At 41.3% G+C, this 17,747-nt stretch overlaps 1 protein-coding gene across 1 annotated transcript in view; it reads left to right on the forward strand.

Annotated features, from left to right (window-relative positions):
• The window catches only part of loxl2a (lysyl oxidase-like 2a), a 44,154-nt gene that overhangs the window by 15,443 nt on the left and 10,964 nt on the right, over nt 1–17,747 (forward strand). Inside the window, exons 4-7 of the mRNA XM_058411498.1 lie at nt 9,720–9,928; nt 11,705–11,927; nt 14,997–15,180; nt 17,274–17,425. Coding sequence (XP_058267481.1) covers nt 9,720–9,928; nt 11,705–11,927; nt 14,997–15,180; nt 17,274–17,425 — 768 coding nt within the window. The remainder of the gene's footprint in view (nt 1–9,719; nt 9,929–11,704; nt 11,928–14,996; nt 15,181–17,273; nt 17,426–17,747) is intronic.

Consider the following 17,747-nt stretch of genomic DNA (forward strand, 5'->3'; position numbering starts at 1 on the left):
TTTGAGTCGGGTTCCTCTCAAATGCTTGTTCCTCATATCATCTTCACCACGTTTATCCTTGGCACTGTTGCCTTTGGCTTGCTTATCATTATTTTAATTCTGGATTTTTTAGGATAAAACACCATCTGAATTGTTTGCTATAGTCTAATCATTTTTGTTTCCCATGAAATGTGTGATGTATAACACATGGTGTATTCTGGGAGCTGAACTTGTAGCACTAACGGGATAAAAACTTAGCAATGAGGGATAGTTAAGGCTGGAAAGTGGAAGTTCATTTTGAAAGACTTCAACCATTTCACTTTGGGGGAGATATTTGGGTTCCACACCCAGTGTGCCATCTGGTGACTAAAAACTACTACTACTTAAAACCAGCACTGAAGAATTTATCGAGATTGGTTAACTGTGGTGGAGATTCCAAACGGCTGTATGTAATGCGTAATATAATGACAAATCATTGACGGACAAAAACCTTTCCAACTCAAAGTTCTGGTGATCTCATGACATCATTTTGTCACTGTGGAACGAAAGAAAACAGTAGATTTCCTGTAATCATTGCTAGTAAGGTAACTCTTGAGCCAAAAGAGCTAGAATTCACCGCAGTTAAAACTTTTGCAATTTACAAAAGTGACCACAAGGATTGCTTTTCATTTTGTTTTGTTTAAGTACTGAGGGTGGTGGTGTTGGTGATGGGTATGCTGGTGGTAGCCTACACTTTTGGGGTTTTCTTCTCAAACCACATAATATAGGGTTGAGATGATTGTAATGGCTTCCTACTGTGATTTATAACAGTCTTACTATTTTGAAAGTCTGGAAATTTTGGTTTCAGTATAAACAAGGCTTTAGCAAGTATTAATTACACGAAACATAGAAAGCTTTTTGTGTACAGATGGCCTGCTGTGTCATAATACTACACATTAATTGGTAATAAAAAATAATTTAATCAAATATTACAAATTTTAGCCTTGTACAATTAAATGCAACCAGTCGAATAGAAACCCTGTGTTCATCAGGCAGTCATACCTGTAACCTGCTTGCTCCTTGCAGATAACCTGCCAAATTGTCCACACCACATAGATAGATAGATAGATAGATAGATAGATAGATAGATAGATAGATAGATAGATAGATAGATAGATGTAAAGTATATGACCAAACTAAGTAGATACCTCAACATTCAAAGTAAGTCCCCCTTCACTGTTATAATAAGCTCCAACTATTCTGGGAAAGCTTGCCACTAGATGTTGAAGTGTGGCTGTGGGGATCTGTGTTTCTTCAGCCACAAGAGGATTAATGAGGTCAGGGACTGATGTCAAGCGAAGAGGCCTAGGGCGCAATCAGCATTCCAGTTCATCACAAAGGTATTCAGCAGAGCTGAGGTCAGGGCTCGGTGTAGATGCTCAAGTTCTTCCTCACAACCTTGGAACTGTAATGCTACAGCATACAAAGACATTTTATACCATGGTGTGCTTCAAACCTTGTGACATGGTTGAGCAAAGCCCTAAACCCTTAATTGCTCAGTTGTATAAAATGAGATAAAATGTAAGTGGCCAAGTGATGGTCAAACTTTTGACCTTTTCAAATCTATGTTAATGTTAATGTGAAGCAAAATCTACTATAATCTCATTTAAAAGAAGAAAGATGCTAACTCATGTACTATTGATGGTATGAGTAGCCATGTTGATACGATGCCATATGCCTACCTTCAGATTTGAGGATCCTTTCTTGACTTTAAAAAGAAGGATTTCCGAGTTAATTAGGCTTTCCCTAGTGCAGGGCTGGTGGATACTGTGGAAATGAACACTTTATAAACAGGATCCAGGTTTCTGTTAAAAATTCTGTCTTCTCCTGTGTGTCTTGGGGAGTTTCCAGCCCTCCTCATATCACTCAGCTGAAGATTTCCTCCAGAGACACAAACAGGAGGAAAAGAATAGTCGAAGAAGAGATCTCAAGTGATTATAGGGATTTTGCAAAGAAAAGCATTTTTTTGATATAAAACCTACTCCCACACACACTCCCTCAACATCTGCAGTCTCATACACACTCTTACACGCTATGAACCAGAGGTATAGCAGGAAGAGAATGTGTTCTTGTGTACATGGATAATTCCAATAATGTTGAATTGATTAGTGTGTGAAGGGACATGGTGGTTTAGTGGTTAGCACATTTGCTTCACATCTCCAAGGTTGGAGGGTTGGGGGTTTGATTCTCGTCTCTTGTGTACATGGAGTTCTTCTTGTACTCTCGTTTCCTTCCATAGTCCAGAGAATGGGTATGTAAGCATGTACCCAGTGATGGGTTGGCACCCTGTGCAAGGTATTTCCTGCCAAGCTTCCTAGAGTCGGGTCCGAGTGATGAGAGAGAGGGAAAGATAGACACAAATCTGCAGAAAGAAGAGAGAGACAGCAATGATACCACCATTATCAGCACATCAGATATAGATCTTTCTGGTTTGATGATGAAGGTGTGATTGAACCAAAGGATATCTTTCATGACGTGATGATTTAGAGATTCCATGAGTGCAATGCTTGACTTAAACTTGTTTGAAGTGCTAGCGGAACACAAAACATATGTTGGATGATAGATTACACTGAGAGCAATGTTTTGCTGATAAGTGAGGACGTCCCGTCTTGTATAGATTGGAGCAGAACATTTCACAAACATACTCCAAGAGGATGAATCATAAGTGGTTCAGTCCGCCTCCACATCCCAAAGGCGTTTCTCACAATGGTTCCCCAAAGCAGATGTTGCACAAATGTTGAGCTAATTTCCACAACATCGTATGTGAAGTTTTCATTGCCCATTGCCAACTGTTCTGTTGAAGTGGAGTGATATAATCAAAGCGGGCCAGCTAATCACAAACACTCATAGAGAGACAAGAACATACTGTATACCCACAATGCCATCAAGAAAGGCTAATTGAAGTCTACGTTTAATTAAAAAAACGTCTGTTTTCATCCACCTTTATTTATATAGTTACCCAATCTGCATCCTCTTGTGGTTACCTGATCTGCACTCCCTGCGTTGTGATCCAATCTGCAGCATCTTGTGTTATTACCCAATCTGCACCCCCTTTTGTTACCTGATGTGCAAACTCCCCTTGTTACCTGATCTGAACCCCTCTGTTTTTATCCCCCTCTCTAATGTTTTTACTCAGTCTGCCTGTCCTATGTTGTTACCTGATCTGCATTCCCTGTGTTGTCATCCAATCTGCAGCATCTTGTGTTATTACCCAATCTGCAACATCTTTTTTTCACCCAATCTGCACCCCTCTGTTGTTACCTGATGTGCAAACTCTCCTTGTTACCTGATCTGAATCCTTGTGTTTTTACCAATACTACACCCTCTAATGTTTTTACTCAGTCTGCATCCCTATCGTTGTTACCTGATCTGCACACTCTGTGGTCTGATCCAATCTGGAGACATTGTGTTAGTACACCATATGCGTCGTCTTTTTTTGTCATCCAATCTGCACCCCCTGTGTTGTTACCTGATCTGTACCCACTTAGTTGTTGCCCAGTCTAAATCTTCTGGTGTTGTTACCCAATTTGCACCCCTTTGTTTGTACCAGATTCACACCCTCTGTGTTGTGAGCCAATCTACATCACAGTGTGTTATTACCCAATCTGCACCCCCGTATTGTTACCTGATATGGACCTTCTTGTTGTTACCTGAGCTTTACCCCTGTGTTATTGTCCAAACTGCGCATCTTGATGTTACCTGATCTGCACCCTGTGTGGTTATCCAATCTGTAGCCCCTGATCTGTGTCACTTCTGAATCTGCACCCCAATGTGTAGTTACCAGATCTACACACCCTTGTGTCCCAGAATTTTACTTGAGCTACGCACCCTTTTTGTCTACCTGATCTGTGCTTATACCCAGTCATTACTCAAATCTGCACCCTGTGTCCTTACCTGATCTGTGTCCTTTTTGAGTGTTTACATGAGCAGCACCCCACTGTTGTTGTCCCCTCTTTCCTTTCCCAATCTGCATCATTTTTGTTTTTATCCGAATTGTATCTCTTGCCTTGCCATTGTATCTACATCCTGTTTCTTCTCTTCTCTGATCTGCTTGCTTTGTCTTCTTACCTGATTGTCCCCAGTGTCACTACCAGATCCAGGTCTCTTGTAGATGCTCATGGTTGAGATTTTAGAGTTCTGCACAGGCCAGATGTCATGCTTACCTGTCTTTTTCAACCTGGCATCGTTTTTCCAGATGCACAAATCGGCCCAGGGTTCCTCTTCCATTCACAATGAAGACTGGCCAGGTCATGTTGAATGAGTGGTCAGAGGTCAGAAGTCATTGGAAGTCCGAGAGATTTAGGAACAGGTGACCTGTTGACCTCTGAGTCTGAAGCAGAATCAATATGTGCTTTCTCTCTCTCTCTCTCTCTCTCTCTCTCTCTCTCTCTTTACCTCACACTGAGTCAGTCAAGAACACAATGGCATCTGGCTGTGAGCTTGTTGGGTTGGTGATCCAGCAAAGTGTGTGTGTGTGTAAGTGTGTGTTTGTGTGTGTGTGTGTGTGTGTTTACCGATGTTTCTTATTTAAGTGATTCTCCCAAAAGGGCAACTAACACAGGAATAAACATACCAGATTTCCCTCTGACTCACTCATTTATTATATCTCCTTTCTCTCTCTCTCTCTCTCTCTCTCTCTCTCTCTCTCTCTCTCTCTTTCTTCAAATCATGAATACCATAAATCCCTCCTATTTTCCTTGTTTACCAATTTGATATCTGCACTTGTCTGACCTACGTGATCCGGGGGACAGGATTGTGAGTAAGACTTGGGGGATTTGTTGCATCGTTGGCATGGTAATCGTCCCCCCAAAACACACACACACACACACTCCTTGCTCTTCAGCCGTAAGCAGGAACATTAGTGCTGTGTAAATATTCTGAGTCTGGAAGTGTGAGAGAGAGAAGTCGGTGTGAAGGGAAAGCTCAGCAGCAGTGGAGGAATGTCTGTGCTAAGAAAACCTCCCTGCATACACACACACCATACCCAGTCATACAGGTCACTGATTATTCACACAGAAAAGAAAAGGAGAAGTGATTTTTCTTCAACGGAACCTAATAATACTTAACAGTTAATGGAATTTTGTGATGTCTGCTGCGGTTTAAGTCCTTCGTGGTGTCGGCTTTTTTAGTTCAAAAGGCAGATCAAAGGTGAAACAGGTTCACCGTCTGGCTATGTTCCCTCCTAACACATGGAAAAAACCTGAGACCGATCAAACACAGGTGTTTCTCTGAGCTAGCACGACTCTGATACGTGTGTTTTTTTATACAGAGGTCACGTTGTGTGTGTGTGTGCACCAAAGAACACAGTGGTTCTGTACTACTTAGAAATGTTCCGTTCCAATCACGCAGGCTAAAGCTGTTAGATTTATTTTTAAATCCTTATTTTTTAAACTTTTCTTAATCTCAAATAAGAGAATGGGGAAACTGTGCCATGTTTAACGCTCCTAGTAGCTCAGTACATTTATTAGCAATGTGTTATTTCCTGCTACAATATAAAATAATTTCCTACCATCCTCTAGTGTAAATAGCTGGTGTGTCTGGTTTTAGTAGTCTGTTTCACGCAGTGGTGGGCCGTGCATTTCACACCTAGGCCTTCACCGGTGTCCTTCCTGAATGAATCCATCTCTATACCATCATTATGACGCCACAGCAATAGATACTAATCATCCGTTAAATAGCAAAGTAAAAAGAAATTAGTCTACAGTATTTCTCACCACACAAGGAATAGTCAATTTTATTACGGTTACTTTTCTCAAAACAGACATTCTTGATGACGCATGCAGCATCTGAAATGAGACACAGCGAATATAGCATATAGAAACATATGTATATGGGCCGTTCGCTACCTATGACTTCTCCAATTATCCAATCAAAGGACAGGAAATTGCTGACGTAATCGTATGCCTGCTAGATGGCCCCAGTGATGCCAACTCGAAATCTGATTGGTTAAGGTAACAATTTCATTGCCACTTATTTTAACCTACAGGCGCCTGCACTATTGATTCTGAAGGCCTTAAGGGAGATTTCTTTCACTCTGGCAACACATGATGTCAGCCACTGGCTGAAATATGATTGGATAAATACTCTTATCATAAATATACACTACTGGAAGCAGCACAACCGAGAGAAAAGCTATGAAATGTAGAGAATACACTACTGGGAATAACTTAATACACATTTATGGAAAAATATATTAAATATATTAACATGCAAGTCAGTGATTCAGATCACTGCTGTTTAGGCCAGCAGAGAAGGCCTTGCTGGCCCTGACGGCCCACCACTGGTTTCACGTTTATTGAATTTGATAAGCAGTCTGTCATTCTGGTTAAGGAGGTGGCTCAAATGGTGACGGCTCTGAGTCATTGACTGGAAGTTTGGGGTTCAAGCCCCAGCACCGCCAAGCTGCCACTGTTGCACCCTTTTGAGCAAGGCCCCCCACCCATCCCCCCTCTACTCCAGGGGCGCTGTATCATGACTGACTCTGCGCACTGACCTCAGCCCTCCAAGGATGGGATATACGAAGAAAGAATTTCACTGTGCAGCAATGTATATGTGACAAATAAACACTACTTAATAACAGTTTAGATGCATTTTGCTAGCCAGGAATTTATTTTCCAAAGGATAGTAGATGGTATTTATTGTGCAAGTTTTAAGGCCAATAAAGAACAAGATATTGCAGATCGAAGATAATCTGACGTCATGATGACTCTGAAACTCATTTTAATCATGCACTGATGTTGCTTCTGGAGAAAGAAATATGTATGTACATAAATGATCCTGTCAGCTAAGGATTTCTCTGGGGTCTTAAGACTTCCTGTTAGCCACAGTTCAGCTATAGTTCATGGTGCCTACTGTATTTCAGTGCTTCATCTGCTGTCCCAGTTCTTTTGGGACTGAGATCTGATAAATTTTGCAAGTCAAAGAATCTCATTGTTCTATGAAGCATGTCAAACAAGTTAGACACACATTTGGACATGTGCACCATGAGAGTTGTTATCCTGGAAGGCGGGGGTGAATGTGCTGTGCTCTGCTTGAACATGCAACACAAAAGACAAGCCCTGATTCTAGCCGACAAAAGATAATCCACTTTTATGCCAAGTTCAATTATACCCTGGAGAGATCTTATTTGTGTTGTAGACAATGACTCAGCTTTTGGTGGAGATCCCTGTGGAAGGCTCTGATTTCGGAACCCCACAGCACCAGTGTCCCTGATTCCATCCCACACTTGGGTTACTGTTAATGTTCTCACCATTTTAGGTGAGTTTTATCACTGGGTTCTTTGCTTTTCACCACTTTGTGGATGGGCGACTTTGAATTGTCTAGGCATAAATGTGTGTGTATGTGTGTGTGTGTGTGTGTGTAGGGTTTTCCACAATAAACTGGTATCCCATCAAGGCTATGATCACACCTCACACCCTGTGTTCCTGGGATAGGCTCTGGCCTGTTTCACCTCGACACTGTCTGGGAAATAAACTGGCTAATGAAGATGGATGATAGATGATTCCATGTTGGTTTCCTGGTTTCTTCCGCCTCCTAAATCCCAGTTTAACAAATACTGAGAACCTGTGATGTTGGTTTAGTTAATCAGTCCTGATTTCTAGATTAAAGAATCTATAGATTAAATAATCTATTGAATCTTTTTGAGTCAGTTAGCGCCCTGCATTAGATATTTAACCCTCCTTCTTGTAACTTTCATTAAAATCTTAGCCTTATTTTACATTTACCTTTCTAAGGGGGATTTCTAGATTTCTAGGTTTGATATCAAGTGTATTAATAATTAGTTAATAACTCATTAAAATAAACTCGCCCCTTACTGCATGCTAAGAATCGTACAAATTTATTCCTCCCGCTGTGTTCGGGCACTTGCTGGATGTGTGTTGCTGCGTGTGTAGCTACTGTAACCACAACAAAATAGCTTCAAGTGCCTTCCAGCTGACGCAAGGAAGCTCCGGAGCAGGTTGTTCCGTCTTTAAGTGCCCCCGAAACAACAAACCACGATGATGAGAATCGATCGAATCACGGCAGGAATTGTTGGGCATCATGAAGAAAAGTAGATTTCAGGTCTATAAAAATTCCATGAAATTGACATTGACAACTCAATATCAACAACTTTCATTAAAACATCCACGACGACTAGAAATAAATATGCAGAACTGCTTAAATGTGAAAAAACATTGACCCTCCCCTTGAAGACATGTGATTTTGTAGCCTTATAAGAATGTGTCACTATTGCTGGACGGTTTTTTAGAGCATCATCTCTATATTAGAAGTGATTTGATAATCAGAGAGTGTGAATAGAAATGATTTCTTTCCCCTTTCATGTCTGAGTGTTTTCATCTGAGTGGAAAATAAACCGTCGCTGCATAGATTCCTTGCCAAACCACAGAGAGCGGCTGAGGGAAGAGCCCTTTCCTCTGTCCTCCTTCCTCCGTCTTATGATATTTACACAAAGTTTCGCTCGTTTGAGTCTAGCCGTGGCGGTTTTCACATTCCTGCCATTCCACAGAGTCTGGGTTCGATTTAGACGTCCATTATTTATTCATATCATCGGTTTGGTTAGTTGCAAACCTTTCGTCTATCTAAAGTGAGCTTCATGTCTGAGTGAAGAGCTATAAAGTGTTTTTAATTATCAGTTATTGAACAGAAGTCTGTCTGATTTTCATTAAAAATATTTGTTTTTCTTTCATTCAGTGCTTTTAATGTTTTATTTTATTGTTTTACTTGAACAAAACTGAAAATGTATTCTCTCTCTCTCCCTCTCTCTCTCTCTCTCTCTCTCTCTGTTTGTCTCTCTGCTGTCCACTGTCTGCCTGTCTGTCTGCTCTCTCTCTCTCTCTCTCTCTCTCTCTCTCTGTCTGACTATCTGTCTGCACGTCTGTCTGTGTGTCTGTCTGTCTCTCTCTTTGTCTGTTTGCCTGTCTGATTTCTGTCTATCCCTTTCTCCATCTCTCTCTCTCTCTCTCTCGCTCTCTCTCTGTCTTTATGTCTATCTGTTTCTCTCTCTCTCTCTCTCTCTGTCTTTATGTCTGTCTGTTTCTCTCTCTCTCTCTCTCTCTCTGTCTATCTGTCTGTACGTCTATTTATCTGTTTGTCTGCTGTCTATCTGTCTATCCCTTTCTCCTTCTCTCTCTCTCTCTCTCTCTCTCTCTCCCTCTCTCTCTCTCTGTCTGTCTGCATGTCTGTCTGCTGTCTATCTGTCTATCCCTTTCTCTCTCTCTCTCTCTCTCTCTCTCTCTGTCTTTATGTCTGTCTGTTTCTCTCTCTCTCTCTCTCTCTCTCGCTCTCTCTCTCTGTCTATCTGTCTGTATGTCTATTTGTCTGTCTGTCTCTCTCTTTGTCTGTCTGTTTGTCGGCTGTCTATCTGTCTATCCCTTTCTCCTTCTCTCTCTCTGTCTCTCCCTCTCTCTCTCTCTGTCTGTCTGCTGTCTATCTGTCTATCCCTTTTTCTCTCTCTCTGTCTCTCTCTCTCCCTCTCTCTCTCTCTCTCTCTGTCTCTCTCTCTCTGTCTGTCTGAATGTCTGTCTGCTGTCTATCTGTCTATCCCTTTCTTTCTCTCTCTCTCTCTCTCTCTCTCTCTCTCTATCTCTCTCTATATGTCTGTATGTCTATTTGTCTGTCTGTCTCTCTCTTTGTCTGCCTACCTGTCTGATTTCTATTTGTCTATCCCTTTCTCCATCTCTCTCTGTCTCTCTCTCTCTCAGACTCTGGATGTGCGAGTAGAGGACGTGCGTATCAGAGCCACCTATTCCCAGCGTAAGCGTATTCCGATCACAGAGGGCTTTCTGGAAGTGAAGGATGAGGGGAAATGGAGGCAGATCTGCAGTGAGAACTGGACTCCACAAAACAGCCGTGTAGTGTGCGGCATGTACGGCTTCCCCGGAGTGAAGGGCTTCAACACTAAAGCCTACAAGTAAGTTAACATCAAGTATAGTCCAGCCAAGAGAGCCAAAATCCAAGACCAGAGAGTCCGAGCGAGAAGAAGCAGCTGTGGTGTCTGGGTCAGAGGGATGTGTGAGCTCATAAGAAGAGTCTCCTAGAACATTAAGTGAGCAGTAGTTAGAACAGATATCTATTGGATGGGGAATAGAATTAAAAATCTTTGACCTTTATATATAGTTTTGTATGTTCTGAGCTGCTTTTCTGCTCAGCACAGTTGGTGCGTTACTATAGTCTACTCAAACCTGTCTGGTCATTCTCCTTTGACCTCTCTCACACACACGTAGCCTCTCTGTCCACTCACTGGATGTTTTTTGTTTTTTTTCACACCTTTCTGTGTAAACCCTAGACACAAACTCTGTGTGTGAAAGTCTCAGCAGTTTCTGTAATACTCAGACCAGCCTGTCCGGCACCAACAACCATGCCAAGGGTCACTGAAATCACAGTTTTTTCCCCTTTTTGATGTTTGATGCGAACAATAAGTGAAATTCCGAAACTGTATCTGGGGGATTTTATACTCCAGAGGCTAACATTCATGGCGAAATACTAGTTACAGAAACCGAACAAGCTTTGAATTATTTCTGGAATGAGCCACAGAGTGTGTGTATGTTTGTGTGTGTGTGTGTGTGTGTGTATGTGTGTTTGTGTGTGTGTGTGTTTGTGTTTGTGTGTATGGGGGTTTTTCTAGTCATGTTTTTAGAACAACAGTGTTGTCCTATAAATACGTACATACACAGCGGCGGTTTTAAACATGTCTGCCGCCTACAACACCTCTCACTGTCCATTCAGGAGCCAGACTCCAAAATCACACCCTTTAGGGGTGGGTCATACCCATAATGCACTGTGTACTGTGTTGTCTAAATGCCTGTGACTTTTAGCCCCTATGCCTTGTCTTTAGAAAGCAGTTGAAGTTAACTAATTGACTCAAAAGACAACGTGCTTGGGTGTACAGACATATGGGTGAAGTAGTTACTAGTAAACTAGTAAAACCCTGCATTTGACACTCGCTGTCATCACGTCTGGTGCGATTCTGTCTCTGTTAACTCATCACTCTCTCCACACAATCTGCCCCTTTTGGCTTGTGCTTTCCTTATATGGTCTCAACTTCCTGTCCTTGTTAACCCACTCAGCCCATTGTTTTTATAGTTTGTGTATTTATACCGTCTGTAGTGGTGCAGGCTTGCGCATGTTTACTGCAGGTTCATGCTGTGTTTTCTTATTTCTAGTTCATTCTGATGTCCTGAGTGATCAAAAATGATTTTCCAGCATCTTTAATTGTCACCTTTTTTTACATTTGCATGTTTTCTGAGTTTCTGTGTTGGGGTACTCCGGTTTCCTCCCACAGCCCAAAAACATGTACATTAGGTTGATGGGTGATTCTAAATTGTCCATAGGAGTGAGTGTGTGTGGTTGTCTGTCTGTATGTGTGGCCCTGCGATGGACTGGTGACCTGTCCAGGGTGTACCACTGCCTTTCGCCCAATGTGTGCTGGGATACGCTCCAGCAGATCCCCGTGACCCTAATTAGGAATAAAGCGGGTATAGACAATGGATGGATGTTTTCTGAGTCGTGCTGAAACAGTGATAAAATAAAAGACTGATTTTTTTCTTAAATAATTGTATTTAGTTGTTCTAATGATTTCATATACCAGGTTAATCCTGCGTTATTATTTAGTAATAGTACTCAGGACTTGGCTGTTATGTTATAAGTCAAGCTTTATGGTTGTCCTGTCACTTATATCCTCTTGTAGGCTTCTGTCTCAGCGCAGGAAGAAGAACTACTTTGGTTTCTCGGTGAATTGCACAGGAAATGAAGCTCATCTGACTGAATGCAAGATGGGCAAAACTCTGAAAGTGTTGAAAAATCTGAATGCCACATGCGCCAATGGAATGCCTGCCGTGATCAGCTGTGTTCCTGGAAGAGCCTTCGCACCTACACAGTCCTCAGGATTCAGGAAGGCCTACAGAGCAGAGGTACACACACACACCCCCACACACACAACTAAAACTCTTATAGTGTGTACTACTTTGCAACACTGTTCCCTTGTTCCAGTCTGTCTGTTACGAAATTATAGCCATAAATAGAAACCTCTACAGCAAGGATGTCTAGTTTTATCTGGAAAGGGCCAGGGTGGTGCAGGTTTTCATTCCAATTAAGCAGGAACCACACCTGAGTCCACCTGTGTCATCAGTTGATCTTGGCTTTTGGTAGACTCAGGTGTGGCTTCTGCTCGGTTGGAATGAAAACCTGCACCCACACCGGCCCTTTGTGGATAAGACTGGACACCTCTGATCTCTGGTTTAGTGGTAGGATTTACTGTTTTTGGCCTGTTTTCAGGGCACCTAAAAAATGCTTTTCTGCTTTCTCGGCTAAAATAGCAGTCAAGCCGAACATGAATAACAGCACCAGGTGGAAAAACAAATTCACCGAAGGGGAAAGGACGAAGGATGTTGTTGCTGGTAGATGGTACTTTCACTTCAAGGCGAAGTTATCTATCTTTGCCATGTAAAATGATGAGCTTCTGTCTTGTGAGTCATGTGGGTGGGACTTAAACAATTGCTGTCTTGTCCAATGGCATATGCTAGGATTTTATGTGTTTTTCTTTTATCTTTATGCCTGCTTAAACCTGTTAGTATTAGGGTTATATTTTACATTATGTCATTTCTTTTATAATGCAAAGAGGGAAGAAGCAACATGGTGGCCATGTGTCCTCATGGTACTGTGGTGAGACTGAGGTCTTACAGTTTTTTGAACATCAGTAGCCAGAGTACTGCTTGATTATGAAAAGAAGTGACAGGAAGAAGCCTCCTAGCAAAAATGTACAGGAGCAGATCATGCTGTAATATCTGCCATGTCTGCTAAACGCTAACCTGGTAGCAGACACGTGCCTTCACACACGTTTCCAGTTTGTCTGGAATGGTTTTAAGTGTCGCTTCTTATCCAAATATCTTACACACTCAATAAGTGTGTGCAACCTCAGACTTTTCCACCATGGGCCCGGATCGTCTGTGACAGCACTTCTGTGGTTAATTTCATGTCGTTTTCTTCAATGAATGGTCTCCATTTTTCACCACCAAGCTTGTGAGAAGCTTCAGAAGTTCCAGCGATGCCTGGAAGCCTTAATGAACAGTGCGTCTCACACGAACTTCCAGGAAAACGCTTTGGAGGATCTGGAAAGACATGGATTACGTAAGAATCCAGAGTCTTTCGAATGTATGCTGATTGTGTGTTTATATAGCCATCATGCTTCCAGCCAGATCCTGTCATCTGGAAGCACTCCATAAAGAGAGCGAGACTGTGCTGAATAAACACAGCAACACTTTAAGTTCACTCACCGGCGGAGCTGAGGCTCGGTTACACTAGCTTTTTTGTCAGCATATGTTTCCAGGGGAAAAAAAAATGGCATTCCTATTTGTGGAGTTTGTAGCAATTAACAGATTTACATGAAAAGTTTTCAGTGTGAATACATTTATCTAAATAAAGCTTGTTAGTGAGAGTAAATTAGCACCATTGACTGTACTAGAGGCTGTATAACCCTGGTGAAGGTGAGGAGGAAGGCTTGTTAGCTGACCTCTAGTCTCATATAGCCAGTCCTTCAGACTGACGACAGAAGGTCTGGACTCCATAGCAGGTTTAAGAGAGCATCTGACTGACATGTAAAGCAACCAATCAGAGTTCAGTTTGTTCAGTGTCATATTTAGGGGCATGAAAATTCCATTAAAAAAAACAGACTGGAGTGCAACGATAGATCATTCATTCAAGAAAGTCGTGTAAATTAATGAGTCTATACCATGAGCTGCACATCATTTGGAATATCCAGCATTTAGCTGATCCTCATAAGCCCTCATTGTCACAGTTGTAAACTTGACAGCTTCCTACTTCCTCCTTCCATGAGGGAAGTAGAGCGTCACGACGGCTTTATTTCCAGGTGGGCCGTTTAAAAAATGTAACACGTGCATCTCTCAGAAATCCTGTAGAATCCATCCGATCACATGACGACTTTGAAAGTACCAAAGTGTTTCCAATTTTGTGTGCCACATCATCTGCCACATCGTTCAGCCAACGGGCTTGATGTCTGAGGCTAGCTGACCTCCATCTTTAGTTTATTCAGGCTGCTTTCTTCAGAAAACTCAACATAACTATGGCAGATCAAATGACCCTCTCAACCCCAGCTCAACCCATTCCTCACAGAGATGTTGACCTCTGAATGGACATTTTAATTTTTCAATTTCTACAGATTCTCATCTGGGAAACACTGGGTGGGATTCAGAAGTACACCCTGAATGGGGTACTAATCCATCACAGACACATTTACACCTAGGGGCAGTTGAGTGTAGACAGTCTACATACTGGAATGTTTTTGGAGGTAGGAGGTATCCAGAGAACCCTGATGAAACCCATATGGACATACGGAGAACAAGTGGAACTTCACCCAAACTCAGGATGAAATTTGAGCTACAGCACCACCTATAATCTCATTTTTATAACGTATTTAATGTATTTTGTTAACTAAATCTAAATGTTTATAGTTGGCCAGTTTATTAGGAACCAGTTTGATGTTTCACTGCGACCATGACCTCGCTAGTCACAATGAAAACCTCTATCGTCACCAGCTAATCTGATAACAGTACCACATTTTTGTCTCAGTTTCCTGGTCCCTCTTTGGTTCAACCTGCTTTATGAAGTGCAGGACTAAAGCTCTACATGAGGATCAGACTGTTCATCATCTTTTATTATAAGCAACTGAATGTCCCTTGTCAGGATTAAAGAATGGGTAGTAATGATGTCATCACATCATGATGTGATATTCGAGTGTGCTTTACCTTTGCTGACTCCAGGACAGCTAACAAAAATAAAATAAAATGATGAACATATTATATGTATATTATATACGTATACATAATGTATGAAATAAAGAAATAATCTGCAAAGTGGAGGATTAGCTTCAGTTTGTCATGTGGACTATAAAAGCAGCAGGTTTTCATGCTGTACATGATCTGTTTTTTTTTATCATGAAGTGGATCTACTTTCTTTTCCTCCAGCAACCCCTGGTGCGTCTACGTGGAGGGGCGAAGCTGGGTGAAGGTCGAGTGGAAGTGCTGAAGAACGGCATTTGGGGAACAGTGTGTGATGATAACTGGGACATGAAAGCCGCCGGCGTGGTGTGTCGAGAGCTGGGCTTCGGATCTGCTAAAGAAGCTCTGACTGGGGCACGAATGGGCCAAGGTGTGTATCGCTTACTAAAATTATGAGTGTACTATTTACATCACATTAATCTGCACCATCTTCACCGATTTTATAGCGATTAGCATACAATCCAAGACACTGACTGACAGTTTTAGCTAGCGGTTCCATATTTTACAAACAATGGAATGGCAGAATGACCAGAAATCAGATAGTAGTGTCAGAAACATTGACATTTACCTCAGATGTGTTGGTAAGGAACTAAGAAAAGACTCCATGCAGCTAAGAATACACTGTAATTACGCTTAGCATCAACCGCTAGCTGAATTTAATGTGGGTTCTACAATGTTGAGAAACATCATGACTCAAGAACTCTATTTTTTTTGGACTACCACAAGAGTCCAAAAGAGAACTTTTCATGTGGAATCTTCTTGAAAACACAAGAAATAGTATGAGTTACCACCACTTGGTTAAATTTAACTACTTCCTCTCAGATCAAAATGACCGGGATTGTCATTTATTTCACAGAAATGCGATTTCTATATTCTAAATGAGATTGCTTGTCATTTTAAAAGGGTGGCTTAGTGTTACATGGATTAAAAACAATTCTCTGTAGTTTTTGTACCTCTTTATGTACACTCCAAACCTCAGAAGCTGTAATGTGGGCTCATTCTCAGACGGTCAGTCCGTCCGTCTCGCATCGGTGGAGTTACAGATTAAAGTTGGAGCTGGAGATAAAAAAAGTCCTCTTCACTCATCAGGTGCAGCAGACAGAAAGATTCCTTAGAGTCGTGTCCAGCTGCAAAACTGTTTCAACATCCGCTCACCATCTGTTCATTTCAGATAACCACATGTTCTTCATCCGTGTCCAAAATGCCTCTGTGAACATCGGAGAACTAATCCAAAACTGTCTTCAGTCAGTTATTCCAAAATCTGTTGTTATTTATCCGCATGGCACCTTGCATTGGCACAGTTTTCCTAAATAATCTTTCACGTATTCATCACTTGGTCTGTTCTATACTGACAGTACAATATAACATAAGTAGATAACATCTTAAAGGAGTAATGTTTAGATCCCGACCTGTAAGATGCCAATTTTAATGATGTTCCTGAACACCGTGTTTGAGGTGAACTTGTAATTTCCCATCTACAATGCCACCAAAAATGCTCCCTTACCTTGAAATATCATCTCACCAATTCTCAACTGCCAGTTCCTTCATCGTTCATTGAGTGACATCAAACCAACATGGCCGCTCACACTGTCAACACTGTAAAGTCTTCAATATTTAAATTTGCTCATAGCGGTGTTGGAATTGTATTGACCTCTCACTGTAAAAGTGGCTCTTAACGATCTTCTGCCTAAACACGCTTTCATGGAGACATCCATGTTTATTTCCACTTCATGTCGAAGGCACTGACATGGGAAATGATGTTATTACACCTGTCACATTACCACTTATAAGGCACCACAAACACATCATATGTATTCCTCATGGGTTGCCTTCTAAGGAAAAGGGGGTGTGGCTAAGCAGATTTGCTTCACTTTGGGCTGGAGCTAAATTTGGGAAAAAAGGTATTAAATTATATGATTATTTTATGCCTATAATTAAAATCTACACATATGAGTGCAAATGTGTTTGCCATTTATTTATTTGACCACTTTAGGGGGAAAAAATTTGGCACTCCCACTTTATGGTCCTTGGAGAGTTACCTTTAATAGACGAAGGCTACTGTGTTTCCATTATTTTCCCATCATTTAGGATTACAAAACATTCCAATTCGAGCATGTCTGTCGATCTGTCTGAAATTATTCTTTATGGAGGTCTGGAATAATTAAGGAATTAGTTTCACATGGTCTAAACTGACATGCTTCTCAATTTCAGGCCATAAACATAACATGCACCTAATCTGGTGTGTTTCTCGTCTTTTCTCGTAATTGTGTCTGTTTTTTACTAGAAACCGATAAGTGCAAACGTTTGCAATGATGAAGACAAAGACGTACAGTATTATTTATAGGAACAAGACTTTTAGTACATAAGGTTTTATACGTTCTCTCTTTATCAGCTAGTAAAATAACTGTAAACATACTATAACTAACATAAATGGATGTATTTCACTGTAATGTGTGTGTGTAGGAATGGGCCCGGTGCATATGAACGAGGTGGAGTGCTCAGGGTTCGAGAAGTCTCTGACTGAGTGTTACTTTAATAAAGAAGCTCTGGGTTGCAGTCACGAGGAGGACGCAGCGGTGAAGTGTAACATTCCTGCCATGGGCTTCCACAACAGGGTATATTCCATTTTCTAACATTAAGTGATTATTTGAGTGTGTGTGTATTCATGTATATATATATATATATATATATATATATATCACAATAATTTCATTATATTGTCTGTCTTATGTTGTTAAAGTCACTGAAAATGTGCCTAGAATCTCTTTGTCACTGCAGGACTCACAGTCTGCCAGTCACTAGCATAAAACCATAACTAGCGAGCTCTTCGCTACGTGTTATGAACACAAAACGATCTCTCTGTAAAACTAATCTACACATCGGGAGTGAGCTGCTTGTTCTGTTTAGTCTAAATTGTTTCTCCTGCTTTCTATTTAA

The sequence above is a fragment of the Hemibagrus wyckioides genome, linkage group LG16 (genome assembly GCF_019097595.1).
Source record: "Hemibagrus wyckioides isolate EC202008001 linkage group LG16, SWU_Hwy_1.0, whole genome shotgun sequence".
In the NCBI taxonomy this organism is placed as follows: Eukaryota; Metazoa; Chordata; class Actinopteri; order Siluriformes; family Bagridae; genus Hemibagrus; species Hemibagrus wyckioides.